Source organism: Nematolebias whitei, chromosome 7 (genome assembly GCF_014905685.2).
Source record: "Nematolebias whitei isolate Nwh7 chromosome 7, NemWhi1, whole genome shotgun sequence".
In the NCBI taxonomy this organism is placed as follows: domain Eukaryota; kingdom Metazoa; phylum Chordata; class Actinopteri; order Cyprinodontiformes; family Rivulidae; genus Nematolebias; species Nematolebias whitei.
Window position 1 is genome coordinate 39,954,973 of NC_056504.1, and position 18,634 is coordinate 39,973,606.

The window sequence follows — 18,634 nt, forward strand, 5'->3', positions numbered from 1 at the left end:
AATATGTTCATCTTACTAGTGAAAAGTTATCCCCCGAGACCTGACGTCAACAGTCCGTCGATCTGAACAGAAATAAGCTGCGAAGTGCTGAAACATCTGCTTTAACCAAATAAGGACGACCGTTTCAAGATGGCGGCCGAAAATCCTGCGCCGCAGCAGCCAATGAGGCATCTAGTGTTTATATCTATGGTGCTGACATCAGAGGCGAACTCTCGCAGACCAGTCGGCATCTCGCGAGAGTTCAGTTTCCTTCCTACTAATTATGGAGGTCGGTGGGAATGGTGGTGGAATACCTGTAAACAATAAACAAAGAGCGATGCTACCTAATAAAAGCAGGGGTGAATTCCCTCGAAATTCAAGGAAAGACTCAGAGGTACGTAGAGAGAAGTGTAACTTAATTTATCTGGCGGTGTCAGATAAAAGACGAGGCTAACGTAACCTGAGCTAGCTCAGTCAGTCGTGTTGTTTATCTCTAATACGATTATCCTGTTAGTAGAGCAACATAGTAGAGCTAAACTAGTGTAAATGTTTGCTTAGCTGTGAAATGCTCAGTTTATACCACCTGGTAAGTTATTTTTGTGTTCAACATCAGTATATGTCAGCACAGCAGGGAGAAGCTAGCTGACGTTAGCAGACAGGCCAGACTGTCAGATGTCAATTTCTGGTCAATTGACACATTTTGGGTACTCATTTATTTAGTAGTGACTGTGCAGTTTTACCGAAGATTTACTGTATTGGATTATTATGAAGTAAACACAGGTGATGTGTGATTAGTCAAACATTAATCCCTATTGGTTTAAACTATAAACATTCAGTAGAAAGAACTGGAAGTGGCAGAAATGAAGATGTTGAGGTTCTCCTTAGGAGTGACAAGGATGGATAAGATTAAGAATGAGATCATCAGAGGTTCAGCACAGGTTGAACAACTGGGAGATAAAGTTGGAGAGACCAGACTGAGATGGTTTGGACATGTCCAGACAGTGGGTATATTGCTAGAAAGATGTTAGAAATGCAGCTGCCAGGAAAGAGACAGAGGAGACACATGGATGCAGTAAGAGGATATGGAGGTAGGTGGAGTGAGGACAGAGTGAGATGGAGGATAACTCGCTGTGGCAACACCTGAAGAGGGAAAAGAAGAAGGTTTAAACCATAAACAATTAAATAATGAATTAATTATTTAGTTTTTAATAATTCTTTTTCTATATGAAGCCACTCTTAATAACTTTGATTTTCTATAATTCAACAAGAGCTCCAGTCTCATTCTGAGAGTCTCCAAAGCAGTTCTGAGCCAGTTTTGTGTCCCCTGTGAGATCTGAAACCAAAATATCACCATTGACTTTTTAGATTCATTCTTTCATTCAACCTTTATTTATACAGGCCTCATTGAGCCACAGGGACTCATTTACAAGCGAGACCTGTTCCAGACAGAACATTTAAAGTACAGACAACAAAACAGTAGACAATGACAACAATAAACTACAGTAAAAAAAAATGCAGTTAAAATAAGAGTAGTGTACAAAACAATAAATCAGGGTGCTGTAAAAATGTTGTAGATTTTTATTAGATTTAGTGTCTTATCAGATGTTGAACAGGGTTATTATCTGGTCAGTTTCAGTGTTCATTTATTTGTTTTTTTTTCTTAGCTGATTTGCAGTGTAGCAGGACACATTATATGACCTGCCTAAATAAGCTGATGGATATTGAACATTACAATGAATGTCAAGACCAGAGTTTTCCTTACAGATTTTGTTGTAGTGAAGGACCTGAGCGCATTCATGTCCTGCTTTAGAAAGTCTTCCAATAGAACTACGAATTAAGTTTTTACTCAGAATATATATTTATTTTAAATATTTATAAATAACTGTTTAAAGTTGCATCGTACTGTATGTGTCATAATAATCAACTGCTTGCTATTTTATAAGGGAACTTGGGAATTAATATTTATAAACAAGTTTAAACCTAGTTATATGCTGCATGTTGTTGGAGTTTTTGTAAATGAAACAAAATCACAGAATAAGATAATAAGTTGCTAAAAGGCCTATTTTTAAAGTAGCAAGCATTAAACACATGTCAGGTGCTCCTAATTAGCATCAAACAGTATGTGAGATATACTTTTGTATGGTTGATTTAATGAATGTCCTTGCAATTGTCTTTAGGGACCTTCTGTCTAATTGATGTGTGGTTTCATGTGTTGTGAATAGGGGCTGTCGGAGTCCCCAGATCTTGAGTTTGAATATTCTGATACAGACAAATGGGCTGCAGAGCTGTCAGGTGTGTATGTTTATGATTTCTGAACACGCATACCGGTAAATGTTTTTTTTTTTAAACTTATTAAAAAAATGTTTCAGAGCTTTACAGTTACACTGAAGGACCCGAGTTTGCTCTCAACAGGAAGTGCTTTGAGGATGAATTCAGAGCTCACGGTACGTCTTTATGAATGCATGAAACCAGATAAAGAAGGTACTCGTGTTGTAACGGTGTATTTTTCTCTTTCCCTGCTGCGCCTCAGTGTCCGATAAGAAGTGGACAGAGCTAGATGCAGCTGAGCACAGAGCTCATGCCATGCGTCTGCTGGACGGTCTGGAGGTCACTGCTCGTGAGAAACGACTAAAGGTTGCCAGGGCCATCCTCTACATGGCTCAGGGTCAGTGCACGGCAGTTTTCACTTATTTTAAGCAAAACAACACGTTGCAGCGATCAACGTAGATATGTCTTTGTGCATATCACCCTTGATACAAGTCTTTTTTTTTTTTTGGTGCAGGAACCTTTGGAGAGTGTAGCTCTGAGGCCGAGGTGCAGCACTGGATGAGATACAACATATTTCTGCTGCTTGATGTGGGGACCTTCTCTGCTCTAGTGGAACTACTGAACATGGAAATTGAGTATGTTCTGTATGAGATGTCTATTGTTGTCTTCATTCTTTGTTGAAATCAGGTCTCTCTTGTAAATGAGTCCTCGAGACTCAATGGGATTAACCTGTCTAAATAAAGGTCGAATGAATGAGTTAATCTGAATTTAATAATGTTAGTTGTAGCTATGTAATTGTCAAGAGGCATCACAACCTGTACGACAGCACATTACAGGAATTTAAATTAGAAGCAGGTTTAAGTTTTGTAGCTTTAGATAGATTAAAAAATAATTCATGTAAAAAAAAAAAAAAATTTGTTCTTTGCTTTGTGAAGTTTCCAGTCGTTTTATGTTGAACATTATCAGTTCACCTTCTGTTTTTCAGTAACAGCGCTGCCTGCAGTAGTGCGGTCAGAAAACCGGCCATCTCCCTCGCTGACAGCACAGACCTCAGGGTGCTGCTCAATATAATGTACCTGATTGTAGAGATGATACAACAGGACGATCCAACCAATAAACCCGAGTGGAAAATCTTGAGGGAAACCTTTAGAGCAGAATTAGGTAAATGTTCTTCTGCAGTTGTTAGTTTTGATCAAAATTTGATCTGTTGACTAAATCCATCTTGACGTTTTCATTCAGGATCTTCTTTGTTCAACAACGAGCCCATTTCTGTCATGCTCTTTGGTATGGTCACCAAGTTCTGCAGCGGCCACGCGCCTCACTTTCCAATGAAGAAGGTCCTCCTATTGTTGTGGAAGAGCATACTGGTGAGAAGGCGATAATAAACACAGCTTATATAGATTAAAATAAATGATCAGATCTGTAAAGTAGGGGTTGAACGACTACATGATTTTTAAAGTCGACTTCAACATGATAAAAGTCGAGTCAACGTCGACTAGTCTATGACGTCATAGGAACTCAAGACTATATCATATTCACAAAAAAAAATAAAAATTTGAAAAAAAATGTAGTCATTTTTTATTTACAAAAAAAAAAAAGAACAAAACATCGGACATATATTTATGCTCCTGCCATATATCATACTGCAAATAAGTTCCAGGAAAACCAAAACTATTATTTAGCTGCAAAGGTGAAAGAAGCGTGTGGCTAGTAAAAGACAAGGCTAAGAACAACGGGACGGGCGGTGGTGGACGTCTTGCTGTTTTTAGTTTTATTTTATTTAATCCATCACCGTGGATTGGGTGGAATGGAACTGAGGGCAGCGGGGCGGGCGTTGGTGGAGCACCGTATTATAATATTATTAGTTATTAATGGTCATCGGCTGCGCGCGTCTACTGACGCAGTGGAAGAGTTGCACTCAGGTCCAAATAATCTGAACCAACACGGCCTCAGCCCGCAGCCATCATCTCTGAATCCCACCCGATTCAACGAATTAACAGTAATTACAGGTCCGAACCCGAAAAAAACCCCAAACAGTTTTAATTAAGCTTTGACTGCTTATACCACCGACTATTATTAATGTTCGGCGGACGCGCGCAGCTGAGGGGGCAGAAGATCAGAGCTGAGGAGCTCTCAAAGTGCATTAAATGCTTCCCCTGCTTCTGCCTGCATCCTGCTCTGACATGTTGGATATTTTGTGATCTCACCTGTTTGGGTTGTCGGCCGCTGAGTGCAGCGGCTGAATGAACGTCCATTTGGGCTGATGGATCGTTGGCAGTAGTCCATCTGAAGCTCAACTGAATTTTTTACCTCTTTCAACCAGCTGATCAGCACGCGGTTAAATGGCCATGTGCGGCAAGTGTAGTATGGCAAGCCATGTTTGCATATATTGGATCGTCTGCGGCAATAAAAAGCCTGACACCAACCCGGCCCACACATTAAGCACATTATTATGGCCCAGTCCGAATCCGGGTCGGGCGGGGCCGGGTTAGAAATGACAGCTCTACGCAGCGGCTGGGTCCAGATAAGCTGCAGGTGGGTCGCTGGCGGTCATCCGTCTGGACTTTTTTGTACCTCTTTTAACCGTCCAGTCAGCGCGGCTGGTGGTAATCCAGATTGGATCATCAGCCAATCAAAAGCCTGACACCAACCGGTGCATCCAGCACATTACTTTGGCTCTGGCCGGGCACAGCCGTGTTAGACATGACAGTTCTACCGCCCCACTGTTTTTAGTTTTATTTTATTTTATCCACCACGTGAATTGGGTGGAATAGGGCTGGGAACAGTGGGGATGGTGGTGGTGGGGGGGGGGGGGGGGGGGGGGGGGTTGTGACTGTGACTAGTCAACGTGAAATTTAAAAACTTGCGAGATGTCCTAGAATCGACTATTCTGTTCAACCCCTACTGTAAAGAAGTGTCCTGCTGTATAATCCCTCTCTCGTGTTTCAGTTCACACTCGGAGGGTTTGAGCAGCTTCAGAGCATAAAGGTCCATAAGCGTGAGGAGCTGGGACTCCCCCCTCTCCCAGAGGACAGCATTCGAGTCGTTCGCAGCATGAGGGCAGCTTCTCCTCCAGCCTCGGCGTCTGATCTCATCGAACAGCAGCAAAAACGAGCTCGACGTGAGCACAAGGTACTCGCTACAGCTTTTACATAGGTTCTGGTGAAACAATCAGTCAGGGCAAGCTGAAGTGAATAATTTTTGTTTCTGTTGTGGAGAAAAAGACAACAAACAAAAGCTATCAGCAGGTGACGCATCATGTTGACATTTTAAAGCTCTTTGCAGGCCTTTGACTATCACAGTCCCTGGAACAGTGAATGCATCAGTTTGTCAGTGAGACTAAAGGAGAGGCTGTTTTTTATTTTGTGTTGTAGAAATCATCCTCAAAGCTCAACTTCTTACTGAAGGATTTATTTTTAAACTAAGCTGCTCCAAACAATGTGTATTAGATGTTTATTTTTCAGAATTGTGACCTCCAATTATACTTTATTCTCCCGAGTGAACCAAAAGGAGTATTTCCAAAAATGAACTAGTTTCTCTGTAATTTTTAGATTTAGACACAATCAATACATTTTGCACGTATTCCTGGACATTACTCATGTTTTTGTTTATGTTCAAAGCATTTATTATTTAAAGCTGAGCCTCCTTCGAACCTTTAAGTGCATGTCTCCATATTATGTCAATCCAAATATGTTTTGTAATTTCATTGAGTTGTTTCCCAATTAATCATTTAGGACCATTTCTCAAGTTCTTTTTTTTTTTTTTAAGCTTAGTTCTATATTTGATGTCATAGTTTTAATCCATAGTTTTAGTCTCGATGTAATAAAAAAAAGTCTTGTCATTTATTTGCCTCAGGCTCTGATCAAGCAGGACAATCTGGATGCTTTCAATGAGAAGGATCCCTACAAGGCAGATGATTCCCGGGATGACGAGGATGACAACGATGACAACGACAACTCTTTAGAGCCGGAGACATTCCCTATAGAGAGAGACGAGGTGATGCCTCCCCCCATTCCTCACCCTCCATCAGAGAGGGTGTCCTTTCCTAAAGGTCTGCCCTGGGCCCCCAAAGTCAGGTACTGTTCAGTCTCCCCAGACCAACACACTGACTTCCTAACGTTTATAGTCGAAGCTGATGAACAGATTTGAAGATTATTCTTTTGTTAGTTCTTCCTTTAAATGCTGCTTGCAGAGACAACAAATCAAGATTTGAGACATTTCTGACATTTTCTTTGTTCTTTTTTATTTATTTATTTTTGCTCCAACAGGGAAAAAGATATAGAAAGTTTTCTGGAATCAAGCAGAAGTAAATTCATTGGTTACACACTTGGGAGGTGGGTCTAACATAAAGCATATTATAAGTGACTTTACGTACACATTCTGAGATAATAAAGATATTTGTTTCTCTCTGCTCCTACGGACATCTTGCAGTGATACAGATACGGTGGTTGGTTTACCCCGGCCGATTCATGAGAGCATCAGGACACTAAAACAGGTATGACGATGTGCTTCATGTCATCTATATTTTTGATTTTCTGCATGTAATCTTTAAAAAAAAACTGCAATAATTGTTAGTGCTATTGGCATTTATTAGATTTACCTCCCTCCATTTCCAGCACAAGTATGTTTCTATAGCGGAACTGCAGATTGCAAAAGAGGAGGAATACCAGAAAACTCCCCTCTCTGTTGTAAGTGGAAATGAACTCTAACAAAATTATAAAGGTCTGAACGGTAATACGTTGTGTTGGAAAAGGCAGGTCTTAAAGGTGACTGTGTTCTTTATTCTTGTCCTTTCTGTTTCCTCACTGACAGGGTGAAGAGGAAGTGGAGATGTGTGCCACTGAGCTGCTCTATCAGGGAATTCTGCCCAGTTTGCCTCAATACATGGTCAGTGTTTCATGAAGGGTTTATTGTGTGTTACTGTGGGGATATTTAATTTAAAAACCTTGATATAACTCTAGAAAAACAATTAAAACACTCTTTAATATGCTGTATTATTATTATTTTTATCACACTGTGTATGAAAGTACTCCTTGAGTTTTAGCTCTATCTCTAAAGAAGAGCCAGCTACCCTGTGGCGAAAACACTTTTCCAACGCTTGTATCCACATTCTCGTTGTTTTAATCACTAACCAGAGTCTGTGACCGTAGCTGAGGGTAGGAACATGGACTGATTGGTAAACGGAGAGCTTCACCTTGCAGCTCAGCTTCCTCTTCACCACATCAGACCGGCACAGAATCCACAATACTGCGCATTCGTCTGTCAATGTCACGCTTGACTAGATTTAGTCTGTACCTCTCAACCTTACGCACAAACTCAGGCTCCTTCTCTACCAGAGAGGTCCATGTCTTCAGATCCAGCTTTTTAAGCTAGAGGCAGCTAATTCAATATAAAGGCCATCGGGCCAAGTACTTTCTTTTAAAAATACATATTGGATCAAATCCTATGAACTATAGTTGTAAGTATAATAATGTCAAATGTCTCTGCTTGTTTCTTTGTCTGACTCTTGTCCTGGTGTTTCTGAATGTTAGATTGCGCTGCTGAAGATCCTGCTGGCCGCTGCTCCGACCTCCAAAGCCAAAACGGACTCCATTAACATCTTGGCCGATGTGCTGCCAGAGGAGATGCCGTACGTGGACCGAACATTGAAACTGCCATGTTTTTAAAAACAACCCAAAAGTCTTACAGCTTTTCACATGAATGCTATTTAATGCTACTTTGGCTGTTTGCAAACAGCAGCAGGATCTAGCTGTTGCACTTCTGTCAAGAATATTACAATGTTTTTACCTCATTAATCAAAACTGATGGTGATGTAAAGGTTCATGGAACAGTGTTCACGTGAATCACTGTGAAATATTTTACGATTGGAGTTGTTTTAGAAGAACAGTAATTCACTTTAGTCTTGAATTATCTTAATTAGCTGTTGAATCCTGTAAAAGTGTTTCTCTAAACGTTTCTCTAAAAGATAATCACAACAGGTAACATATTTACTGTTTATAAACTTTGCACAGAACCCTATTTCAAAAGATTTGAGCTGTTGATTGAAGTGGAGAGGAATTTATTGGTGTGTATTTTAAAAAATTAAAATGTGTCTCAGTATAGAGATTTAAATTTGTGTCTGGTTTGAGCTTATAAGATGCTATTAAGTTATTCAGAAAGATAATGCAGCAAACATATCCATGATGGGAGCACAATTTGAACAGATGCATGTCTAAATGCACACCCACAGTGTGAGGATGCAACTTTCTGTAGAAAAGGGACGCTGTAGGAAGAGATGATGCTTTAAAGCTTCGTAAAGTCTGACTCTGACCAGTCCTGTACTCCTGTCTCCCTCTGCAGGACGACGGTTCTGCAGAGCATGAAACTCGGCGTCGACGTCAATCGGCACAAAGAAATCATTGTGAAAGCCATCTCTGCCATCCTGCTGCTGCTCCTGAAACACTTTAAACTAAACCACATCTACCAGGTGAGGTCTCCTCACGGTGGTGAAAACATTTCACGTGAAGAAAATGACCCGTTTAACTGAACCGAGCCGGTCTTTGTGTGGATGTTTTCTTAGTTTGAGTACATGGCTCAGCACCTGGTGTTTGCAAACTGCATCCCGCTCATCCTGAAGTTTTTCAACCAGAACATCATGTCCTACATCACAGCTAAGAACAGGTCCTTCAGAGGTCTTTTTACTTATTGAAAAGTATTAGTCCTGTGATTGAGTCTTTGTTCTAAATGTTTTTTTCTCCATCAGCATTTCTGTACTTGATTTTCCACACTGTGTGGTGCACGAGCTGCCAGAGTTAACTGCAGAGAGTTTGGTGAGGGTTTTTTTTTCAGCTTTTACTTGTGATTTTATTTAGTTTTTGATATTTTCTTTGACTCTGAATGATCTCTGCGTTGCAGGAAGCTGGAGACAACACTCAGTTCTGCTGGAGGAATCTGTTCTCTTGTATCAACCTGCTGAGGATCCTGAACAAATTGACCAAGTGGAAGCACTCCAGGACAATGGTGGGAGAACCTCACATCGAACCTGAACAGAACCCCGGCTCGTATGTGTTTGTAATGGACTTCTCTTCCAGATGCTGGTTGTGTTCAAGTCGGCTCCCATCCTGAAGAGGGCGCTGAAGGTCAAGCAGGCCATGATGCAACTCTACGTCCTCAAGCTGCTCAAAGTGCAGACCAAATACTTGGGCCGGCAGTGGAGGAAGAGCAACATGAAGACCATGTCTGCCATTTACCAGAAAGTCCGTCACCGCCTTAATGACGACTGGGCTTATGGAAACGGTGAGAGGAATGGGAAGCTTAATTTTTTTTCGGTCAAAATATAAATATATATTGTTTGTTGATAATCATCCAAAAGATGGAGGAATACTGGTTTGACAGGAGAGTTTTGCTATATCAGTTACTTGTAGCATCCATTAGCCAATACAATTTAAAAAAAAGTTTAGTGCGAACGTTGTGAACACAGTTTATGCACCTCTTTACATTTTGAGGTCACATCAGTTTGTGAGCTGCTAGAACTAAATTTCACAAGTCGAGGTTTGACAGATCATCAGCTGGCCATATAAGCAGAATATAGGCCTTTTAATTCATTAATTTTTATTTTTTTTGGCCAACCTTTGATCAAAGTTGGCGACCTGTAGTGCTCCAGTCTCTGTGGGTTGTCTCTAAGGAGGTATCTCAGGGGCTGCACCTGCCGTGGTTGGAACCAGGAAGTTTTGTGGCCATGCTTTGGTTTTGACCAGTTTTATTTTTAATAATTATTTATCATCTGCGCTGTTTTCAGACCTGGGCATGTTTTCTGTCAGAGCAGAGCTCCTGTTCTTCCTATGACTCTATTTTTAAAGATATGTTCAAAATTCCAGAGACACTCTTTCGAGTCTCGTGAGAATGATTCACGTGAACGTGTTTTTACAGATTTTTGTTTTGTGTTGTATGATTTCATGTGTGGTTTACTAAAACTAAACAATCTTGTCAAAGTTAAGTCAGGTCCTCTGGACGGTTTCTTTTGAAACATTTCGTCTTTCATCCAAAAGACTTCGTCAGTCTGAAGATGGTCGACCCAAACTGGTTGACCCACTTTGTAAGGTGCTGTTTATAAGTCTGAGTTTGTTGTGGCTCCTCAGACTGATGAAGTCTTCTGGATGAAAGACGAAACGTTTCAACAAAAAGAAACCGTCCAGAGGACCTGACTTAACTTGGTTGGATTTTTTTTTTAACCTGGATTATCGAGCATGAACTTTGATAAACAATCTTGTGTTTTTATACTCTTTAAGTAATAGCAGGGTTATAGAGCTCTGGTTTAGCCGCGTTTCCTCAGAACTGAGTTTGACCTGCCGTTTGTTTCCGGGGACAGATCTGGACGCTCGTCCCTGGGACTTCCAGGCTGAGGAGTGCGCTCTGCGAGCCAGCATCGAGCGCTTCAACAGCCGCCGCTACGACAAGAGCCACAACAATCCCGACTTCCTGCCCGTGGACAACTGCCTGCAGAGCGTTCTGGGACAGCGAGTGGACCTGCCCGAGGACTTCCAAATGAACTACGACCTTTGGCTGGAGCGCGAGGTCTTCTCCAAACCCATTTCCTGGGAGGAACTGCTGCAGTGAAAAACGGTTCTAGTTTCCAGTTCGGATTAAACAACCTTATCTCTGATCGATCTTCAGCCGCTGAACTATGTTGCGTGTTCTGATGGACGGGTTTCCTTTGAGGATCCAGCCGAGTCCTTTTGCCTTTAAGACATTTAGTATTAATATTATGTAACCCAAAAGGAAAGCAGAGGGTTTTCTCTCTGCCCAAACTTTTCAGAGATAATGTTTTTATAACTAAACTGCATCTGGGGGCTCAATCCTAATCCAGATTTTACATTTCCAGGGATTAATATATTTCGGTGTGCCTCTTTTCTGCCACAGCAGGTCAGTAGATGAGCTAAGAGCGCTTCATGACGGTTTAAGAAAAATATCTGTAGTAGATTTTATGTATTAACTCGTAAAAGATGAACTTGTGTTTAAATAAATCTCATTTGTGGATTTTCTATTGTTTAATCTCCCTCAGGAAGGGTCTGTGTGGTCAGAAGGACAAACATCGACTTCATTGTTGTTTCAGCTGTTTATCAAGTTAGCCTCATTTTTTTTATATCATCCCGAGGGTCTCAGTTGAGCTCCGACTTGTCGCCTTCGCTCTGGGACCACGGAGACCTTCATGTGGACTTTAGGACGGTGAAAGAACAGCTTTGACCTTTGACATGAAATAAGAAACCTTGTTTGCTTTGATGTGAAAGAAACATTCATAGTTTCTGATTTCTTGTTTTAACTGAAGCAGAAAACATTCATTTAATTAGGAGTTACAGAACAATTTCTTTTTTTCCTTCCACTGACCTTCATATTTTGTTTCATTTGTTTTTATTAGAAAAGTTAAAAAATATATAAATACATGTAAATTGTGAAACCTATTTATCATGGCTTTTGTCTTTGTTTTACATGAACCTAAATACTGTAATAAAATTATACTTGCCTTCATGCTGACGTTTTCTTTTTCAGTCATGACTTTTTCTTTATTTATTTTGCATTTTTCAGACGGTGGTGATGCAACACATGAAAAAGAACAGCTTTGTTGAATAAAATCAAGGTTTTCAGTGATTTAAACAAGAAAATATTCATCAACCTCAGGACAGGAATGCATACAATACATTTAGGAGCCCAGATAACATCTTATTTTTCAGTAATTTGTCAGATATGTATTTACTCAGAGAAGGGGTGTCTGACCCTGGTCCTCGAGGGCTTCTATCCCTGCTCCATCACAGAAGCAGGAAACGAGCAGAACGTGCAGGATCATGATCCTCGACAGCCAGGACTGGACGCCCCTGACTCAGAACTCATTTATGCTGTTCGGAATCTGCACAGCCAGGGACCCTGCTGCTCGACAGTCCTCCTTGCAGCAGTTAGTGGACACCCCGTCTCACTTTTCGACTTGACCCAGCCAAGCCCCAGGAGCCAAGGGTCAACCACCATGTTCAAGCTCCCCCTCCAGGCCAGGCTCCAGGGGTGAGCCCCAGTTTCCCTTTTCGGGCAAGGTTTCCTGAAACATATCTATCCATCAAAGTCTTTGAATCGTTCCCTTGAATCCTGTGTGCCATGGGAGACTCTACCACGGCCTAATGGCACAAAAAATACAGCCCCCAGGATCATGGAGGATACTCAAGCCCCTCCACCACATTATGGCGCATCCCACTGAGAAAAGGCCCAAGGGCAAACCCAGAATTCACAATCCTCTCTGGCCCAGGAATGCCTTGAGGAGCTGCAGCGTTCCTGGAGAAAGGTGGGCCTGGGTTTCCCTCCTGAACCTGTTGCCTCCATGACCCAACTACGGACAAGGGGTAGAAGATGGAAATGGAAAAAGTAAAAACACATCTCTCCTTCAAACTGAGTAAAACTTGATACTCAAGGTAAAGTTATTTTGCTGCAGTAGATATTAAATAAATATTAGAGGAAGTGATTGTAGGGAGCCATTTAGTTTGTTCGGAGGGCAGACAGAACCTGAAGAGCAACAAAGACCACTTTGAAAGATTTCAAGAAAGTCTGGCTGCTTGGAAGCAAAATATAAACCAATTCAGTTTGTGTTCAGATACTCCTCCCCCGTTGACTTTCACTTCATTTTGAAACAGATTCAAACATTTTAGCCACACCCACTTCCACTTTGAATTCAACAAATCATTTGTGGGTTTAGTCTGTTTTGAGGAAACGAAACGAAGAGTGTAGAACAGAACCCGCCTTTCTTCACACAAACATGGCAGAGCCTCACCTTCCTGTAAGCATCAGCTGGCTCTGCTGTCGGATCTGCACCCAGATCCTCCGGGAACCCGTGACCATCCCCTGTGGACACAACTTCTGCCTGTGGTGCATCGATGACAGCTGGGACAGAGTCCAGACACACTTCAGCTGCCCTGAATGTCAGCAGAGGTTTCCCTCCAGACCTGCTCTGATCAGAAACACAACTCTGGCTGAGGTGGTGAGAAACACCAGAAGAAGAGAGCAGCATCCTGCAGGGCCCCCGACAAAGAGGGCCCGGAGCAGCAGTGCGGGAACATCTGGCAGGACCTGGTGCTGGCGACACATGAGCCCCCTGGATGTTTACTGCTGCACAGATGAGAGGATCATCTGCACTCAGTGCGCTTCAGACGAGCACACTGGACACAGGATCTGTGTGGTGGGGCTGATACGGATCCAGAACCAGGTACAGAACCAAAACAGAACAAAGAAATATCCTGACACATGCTCAATAATCCAGAACAAAGAAATGCAAGTTGATTACTGAGGAGGAAGACCTGCTCAGATGGAGACAAAGAACAAAACAAGAGTCAACCTATGCGTTCAGGCAGGAATATGACTCAGCTTCACCATCATACACACACATGCTGTGGCTGAGTGGTTAGAGCAGTCGTCCTACAATGCAGGAGTTGTGGGTTCGACTCCACCAACAGTCACATGTCGAAGTGTCTCAGGGCAAGACACTGAACCCCTCGTTGCCTCTGATGTGTGTCCCATCAGTGTATGAATGTGATAAAGCACTGATTATTCTTTGTAGAGCTAGTAGAGTGCTGTATGAATGGGTAAATGAGGACACAGATTGTGTTGTAAAGAGCTTTGAGTATCTTGATAAGATAGAAAGGTGCTATATAAGTACAGTCCATTTACATACACACAGCACACTTATCATTCATTCATTCTGGGATATTGCTTTTGAAAACTTTAATTCCTCTTTTTCTGGATGTAAATCACTTTTTTATCATTATTCCTCTGGTATCTGATTCTGTGCAGCTGGAAGGATTTTTTACTGAAACGTTTTTTACTTTTGGACATTTGTTATGATGAGTAACCATGGCAACAAGTTTTTTTGTTAGTTTTTTTACAACCAGGAACAGCTGATTAACATCTCAAAAGCTCAAATAATACCTCAACTACAGCCCAAAGTCCCAAATGAGTTGTAAAGGAGGTGTCGTGGGTGCATTGCCGTCTACCCGGTGGCAGTGCTCAAGTACCTGACTGCCGAGATCCTGGAACTGGTGGAAAACGTGTCTCCTGACAACAAGAAGACCAGTTTCATACCCTGACACCTGCGGCTGGCTGTCTGCAATGATGAGGAGCTCAACAAGCTGCTGGAAAGAGTGATTATTGTTCAAGGAGGAGTTCTGACCAACATTCAGGTAGTCCTGCTGCCCGGGAACACCGAGAAACCTGCTAAATCCAAGTACATGATCAACATCTACGGCCAGTTTCTTCATATCCACTGTAAGACAGATCACGACAGGAGATCCTTCCGGTCCACAGACATAATTCATTCATTTATTCATTCAACCTTTATTTAAACAGTTAAGTCACATTGAGCCTCAAAGACTCATTTACAAGTGAGACCTGTTTGGACAGACAATAAAAAGTGGTGAAAAATGACACATAGGGTTTGGAGACAAAAAATTCCTAACACACTTTTAAGCTCTGTTTGAAGGTCAACAGTGTGATAATGAAAAAAAGATCTCGCACAAGAGCACATAATGACACTGACATTACATGGGGGGTGGGGGGGTGGAGCAAGGGTGGTGAGCATGTCCAGAGACAGCACACAGAGGCACTACAGAGTTCAGATAAAATCACTTGGTTCAAATAGTTCCCTCTGGGGGTGCCGAGGATGACCAGAGACAAATCCAGAGTCCTGCAATGATGACAGAATGTTTATTCAGTGGGGCTCCTCTAAAAAGTCCATGGAAATTCCTCAGTAGGAGAGGAGGGAGGGGTTAGAGCATCAGGCTTACAAAACTTTCCAGGCGGGTTGAGATAAGATGGCCTGTCAAGGTCAGTCAGGGAGCCGAATTCAGATAAACACGATTGTTTTGGGGACGGGCAGAACTTGAATGGCATCTACCTTGAGTCTGTGTCAGTTTACTCGCTTCCAAAATGTCCAAATTAAATGAAAATACCAATGGAACGTGCATGAGAATAATCCCCAAGATCTGATCCATTCTGCCAAAAGTCTGGGTGCTCAAGGCACGAACCAAGCCATCATATAAGGCAGGCAGCCTGACCAGGTCCAGATTTGCTGCAGATGACTTCCTTGTTTGTTGATAGACCAGGAACCAGCCGAATCCAAAAAGCAGGAACCAGTTATCATAAATCCAATTATAAATGTGTCCTTATCATTCATTCATTCATTCATTCAACCTTTATTTAGACAGGTTAATCCCATTGAGTCTCAAGGACTCATTTACAAGAGAGACCTTAAAATCTACAGATGACAGCAGAGATAGACACGTCATCAAGTCTTCAAAGTCTATAAGATATCCATCTGTTTGCATGCCAACAGGGCAAATCGTCTCACCTAAAGCCTGCCTTCTCTTCAAAGAAATATAAATTGTGTTGAGGGACCAACTGACCAAGTCCATAGTTATGATTCGGAAAATTTGTAGAAGAGAGGCTCTAAAGCAGTTTCACAGACAGACAGAGCAAAAGCAAAGTGGAGAGAGAGAGGAGGAGATGTCTGCCCTTGAGAAGAGCAAGTGTTGATCATCTATAACAACTTTAATGAAACCAGGATGATGAGTTACAACAACGTTTAATTTCCCTTTGGGATTAGTATTTTTGAATGTAATTTGAATTTGAATCTGTAGCAAAAAGTTGCTTAAACAAGACCTCAGACCATGTTTTTTTAACCCGTTCAGAGGACCTGACTTAACTATTTTAGACTTTTCTACCTGGATTATTGAGCATGCGTCAGGATAAGACCTCAGACAAGTTTTTGAAGTTTAAGGCTGACCTGAATCTGGAGGAGAACACATCGAGACTTCTCTGATTTTATTTGCAACTTGAACTTTTGAGCTGCAGTCACACGTCTTTAGCCTCAAACAGAACGCAGCTTGAATAGTTAAAATATTACACGAAAGTCCAGAGTGTACCAAGAACGCCTCTAGAATGGTCCCTGATAAAGAATAGAATGATGGTGATGTTGATCAGGTGCAGAAAATTTCCAGTGGCTGTGTTTTTATCATTCGGCGATGTTCTGAATCACATCTGGTTGACCAAAAGTTTCCATCTGCATTCTCGACGCACTCCAGCAGGAACTGAATGATTCGGACGGGATTCCAAGTGCATCTGAGCCAGATTGTTTTATTTACAAATAGATTTTGTGGCATTCAAGACATCTTTAGAATGCCGTATGGATCCCATAAGAACACTTAGTATGTTAAGCTTTCAAAATAAAATCAACAAAGCAAAGCTAAACAAATCACTGCTCAGCATAGTGTAGGATACAGAGTTACTCTTTTTCAGGCTGAATGAAAGCATTCAAGTGTCTTATTGTCTTGACTAACTCCTTCAAATTAATCATGCCTCTTTATCCAACGTTAGGAGGAGCTGAGCAGGATCCAGTCAGAGCTCAGGCAGGTTCTCAAGGAGCAGGAGAAGAAGCTAGAGAAGATCTATCAGCAGATTAATGTAAGGAAGTTACAACTTATATTTGTTTGTTCCAGTTCAACAAAGCTCTGATCTTCTTGATCCTCTTCTGTTGGGTCTGAAACAGGAGGAGGTCAGAGACACTGAGGACCAGTGTGAAGGTGTGCTGGTCAGAGTCACCGAGTGCCTTCAGAAGCATTATCTGTCAGTGAGGAGGCTGATCAGAGCTCAGGCCCAGAACGCTACAGCTCGGGCTCCTACCCTCCAGACAAAGGTGGAGGAGTTGAAGATGATGGATGCTGAGCTGGACTGCCTGAAAAAAAATAAAGATAATGTTCAGTTTCTGCAGGTATTACATTTACTACACTAGAAACTTTAAATATCAGGGTAACAAGTCATCTCTGCATTGATACATCTGGCTTCCTCTGACAGAAGTGGACCCAAGTGAAGAACCTCTGTGAAGAACACCTCCAGTTTTTCAATGAGGATTTACTGGCCCCCTTTGAGGTGACAAAGAGGGCCGTCGAAAAGCTTGGGAGGGAATTGCAGGAATTCTGTGATGAACAATTTGCCTCCATCTCTCACACCTGTATGTATGTTTTACTGACATATTGAAAATTGTCTGACATGTTGAAGTATTGTTATAAAAATGTGCACTCTTGTTTTGTGAAGGTGTAGAAGAGGAGGAATCAGATGAAGAGGAAAGCAGTGACGCCAGCTCCCCACAGTCCTGTGGTTTGTATACCTGAATCTGTTACCTGCATCTGTTACCTGCATCTGTTACCTGAATCTGTTACCTGAATCTGTTACCTGCATCTGTTACCTGAATCTGTTACCTGCATCTGTTACCTGCATCTGTTACCTGAATCTGTTACCTGCATCTGTTACCTGAATCTGTTACCTGCATCTGTTACCTGCATCTGTTACCTGAATCTGTTACCTGCATCTGTTACCGGAAACTCAAAATCTTGTGCTTTTGTGACAACGTTTTATTGACTAGAGACTGAAATTCATGTTCAGTATTTGCATACTCAAATTGACCCTTAAAAAGTTATCAATTGTATCAACAAATCAAGTGAAACTTTAGATTCACTCCAGAGTGGGTAGATTTTATTCATAAAAAAAAAGACTAACCAATCAACCAAATCCAATTAACCAACAAACCAACCAACCAAATCTAACTAAGCAACAAATCAACTAAATCTAATCAACCAACTAATCAATCAATTTTAATCACCCAATCAAGCAAATCTAACCAACCAACAAAATCTAACCAACCAATCAACCAAATCTAACCAACCAAATTTAACTAACAAACCAACCAACTAAATATAATCAACCCACTAACCAAATTTAACTAACCAGTCCACTAACCTAATTTGACAAACCCAATTTAACAAACCTGTCGGAAAATTCTCAATTTGTACGCATCCTTTATAATTGTCTATTATTGTCTTTGTTGTCCATTGTTGTCATCATTCTTTGTTGAAATCAGGTCTCTCTTGTAAATGAGTCCCCGAGGCTCAATGGGATTAACCTGTCTAAATAAAGGTTGAATGAATGAATTAAGGAAAATAACAACAAACCATTCAACTGAATTCAACCAACCAACAAACAAACAAACAACATTTAACCAACCAATCAACTAACCAAATTTAATTAACTAACCAACCAACCATTTAACTAACCAACCAACCAAATTTAACTAACCAATCAACCAAATCTAGTCAACATAATCTAAACAACCAACCAACTAAACCTAATAATCCAACCAATTAAATGCAACTAACCTACCAACCAAATGTAACTAACTAACCAACCAAATAACCAAATGTAACTAACTAACCAAACAAATGTAACTAACCAACCAGCTACATTTAACAAACAAACCAACTAACTACTGTATATATATAATCAACTAACTAACTAACTAACTAACTAACTAACTAACTAACTAACTAAC

The 18,634-nt window shown here is 41.3% G+C and overlaps 2 protein-coding genes across 2 annotated transcripts in view; both read left to right on the forward strand.

Moving 5' to 3' along the window:
• The first annotated feature begins 209 nt into the window (after positions 1–209).
• strip1 (striatin interacting protein 1) lies at positions 210–11,255 on the forward strand. The gene is made up of 20 exons (XM_037679527.1): positions 210–373; positions 2,202–2,271; positions 2,349–2,423; positions 2,510–2,644; positions 2,762–2,882; positions 3,233–3,408; positions 3,487–3,614; positions 5,197–5,379; positions 6,103–6,323; positions 6,516–6,581; positions 6,679–6,742; positions 6,864–6,935; positions 7,060–7,134; positions 7,779–7,876; positions 8,587–8,713; positions 8,807–8,907; positions 8,990–9,056; positions 9,142–9,246; positions 9,318–9,522; positions 10,595–11,255. Exons 1-20 carry the CDS (start codon positions 263–265, stop codon positions 10,840–10,842), a joined length of 2,448 nt encoding a protein of 815 aa, XP_037535455.1. The 5' UTR covers positions 210–262; the 3' UTR covers positions 10,843–11,255.
• Positions 11,256–13,018: 1,763 nt separating this feature from the next.
• Positions 13,019–18,634, forward strand: part of LOC119412828 (tripartite motif-containing protein 16-like protein) — an 8,744-nt gene continuing 3,128 nt past the window's right edge. Inside the window, exons 1-5 of the mRNA XM_037679864.1 lie at positions 13,019–13,465; positions 16,627–16,713; positions 16,799–17,020; positions 17,104–17,258; positions 17,336–17,406. Of these exons, the coding sequence (XP_037535792.1) occupies positions 13,019–13,465; positions 16,627–16,713; positions 16,799–17,020; positions 17,104–17,258; positions 17,336–17,406 (982 nt within the window). The remainder of the gene's footprint in view (positions 13,466–16,626; positions 16,714–16,798; positions 17,021–17,103; positions 17,259–17,335; positions 17,407–18,634) is intronic.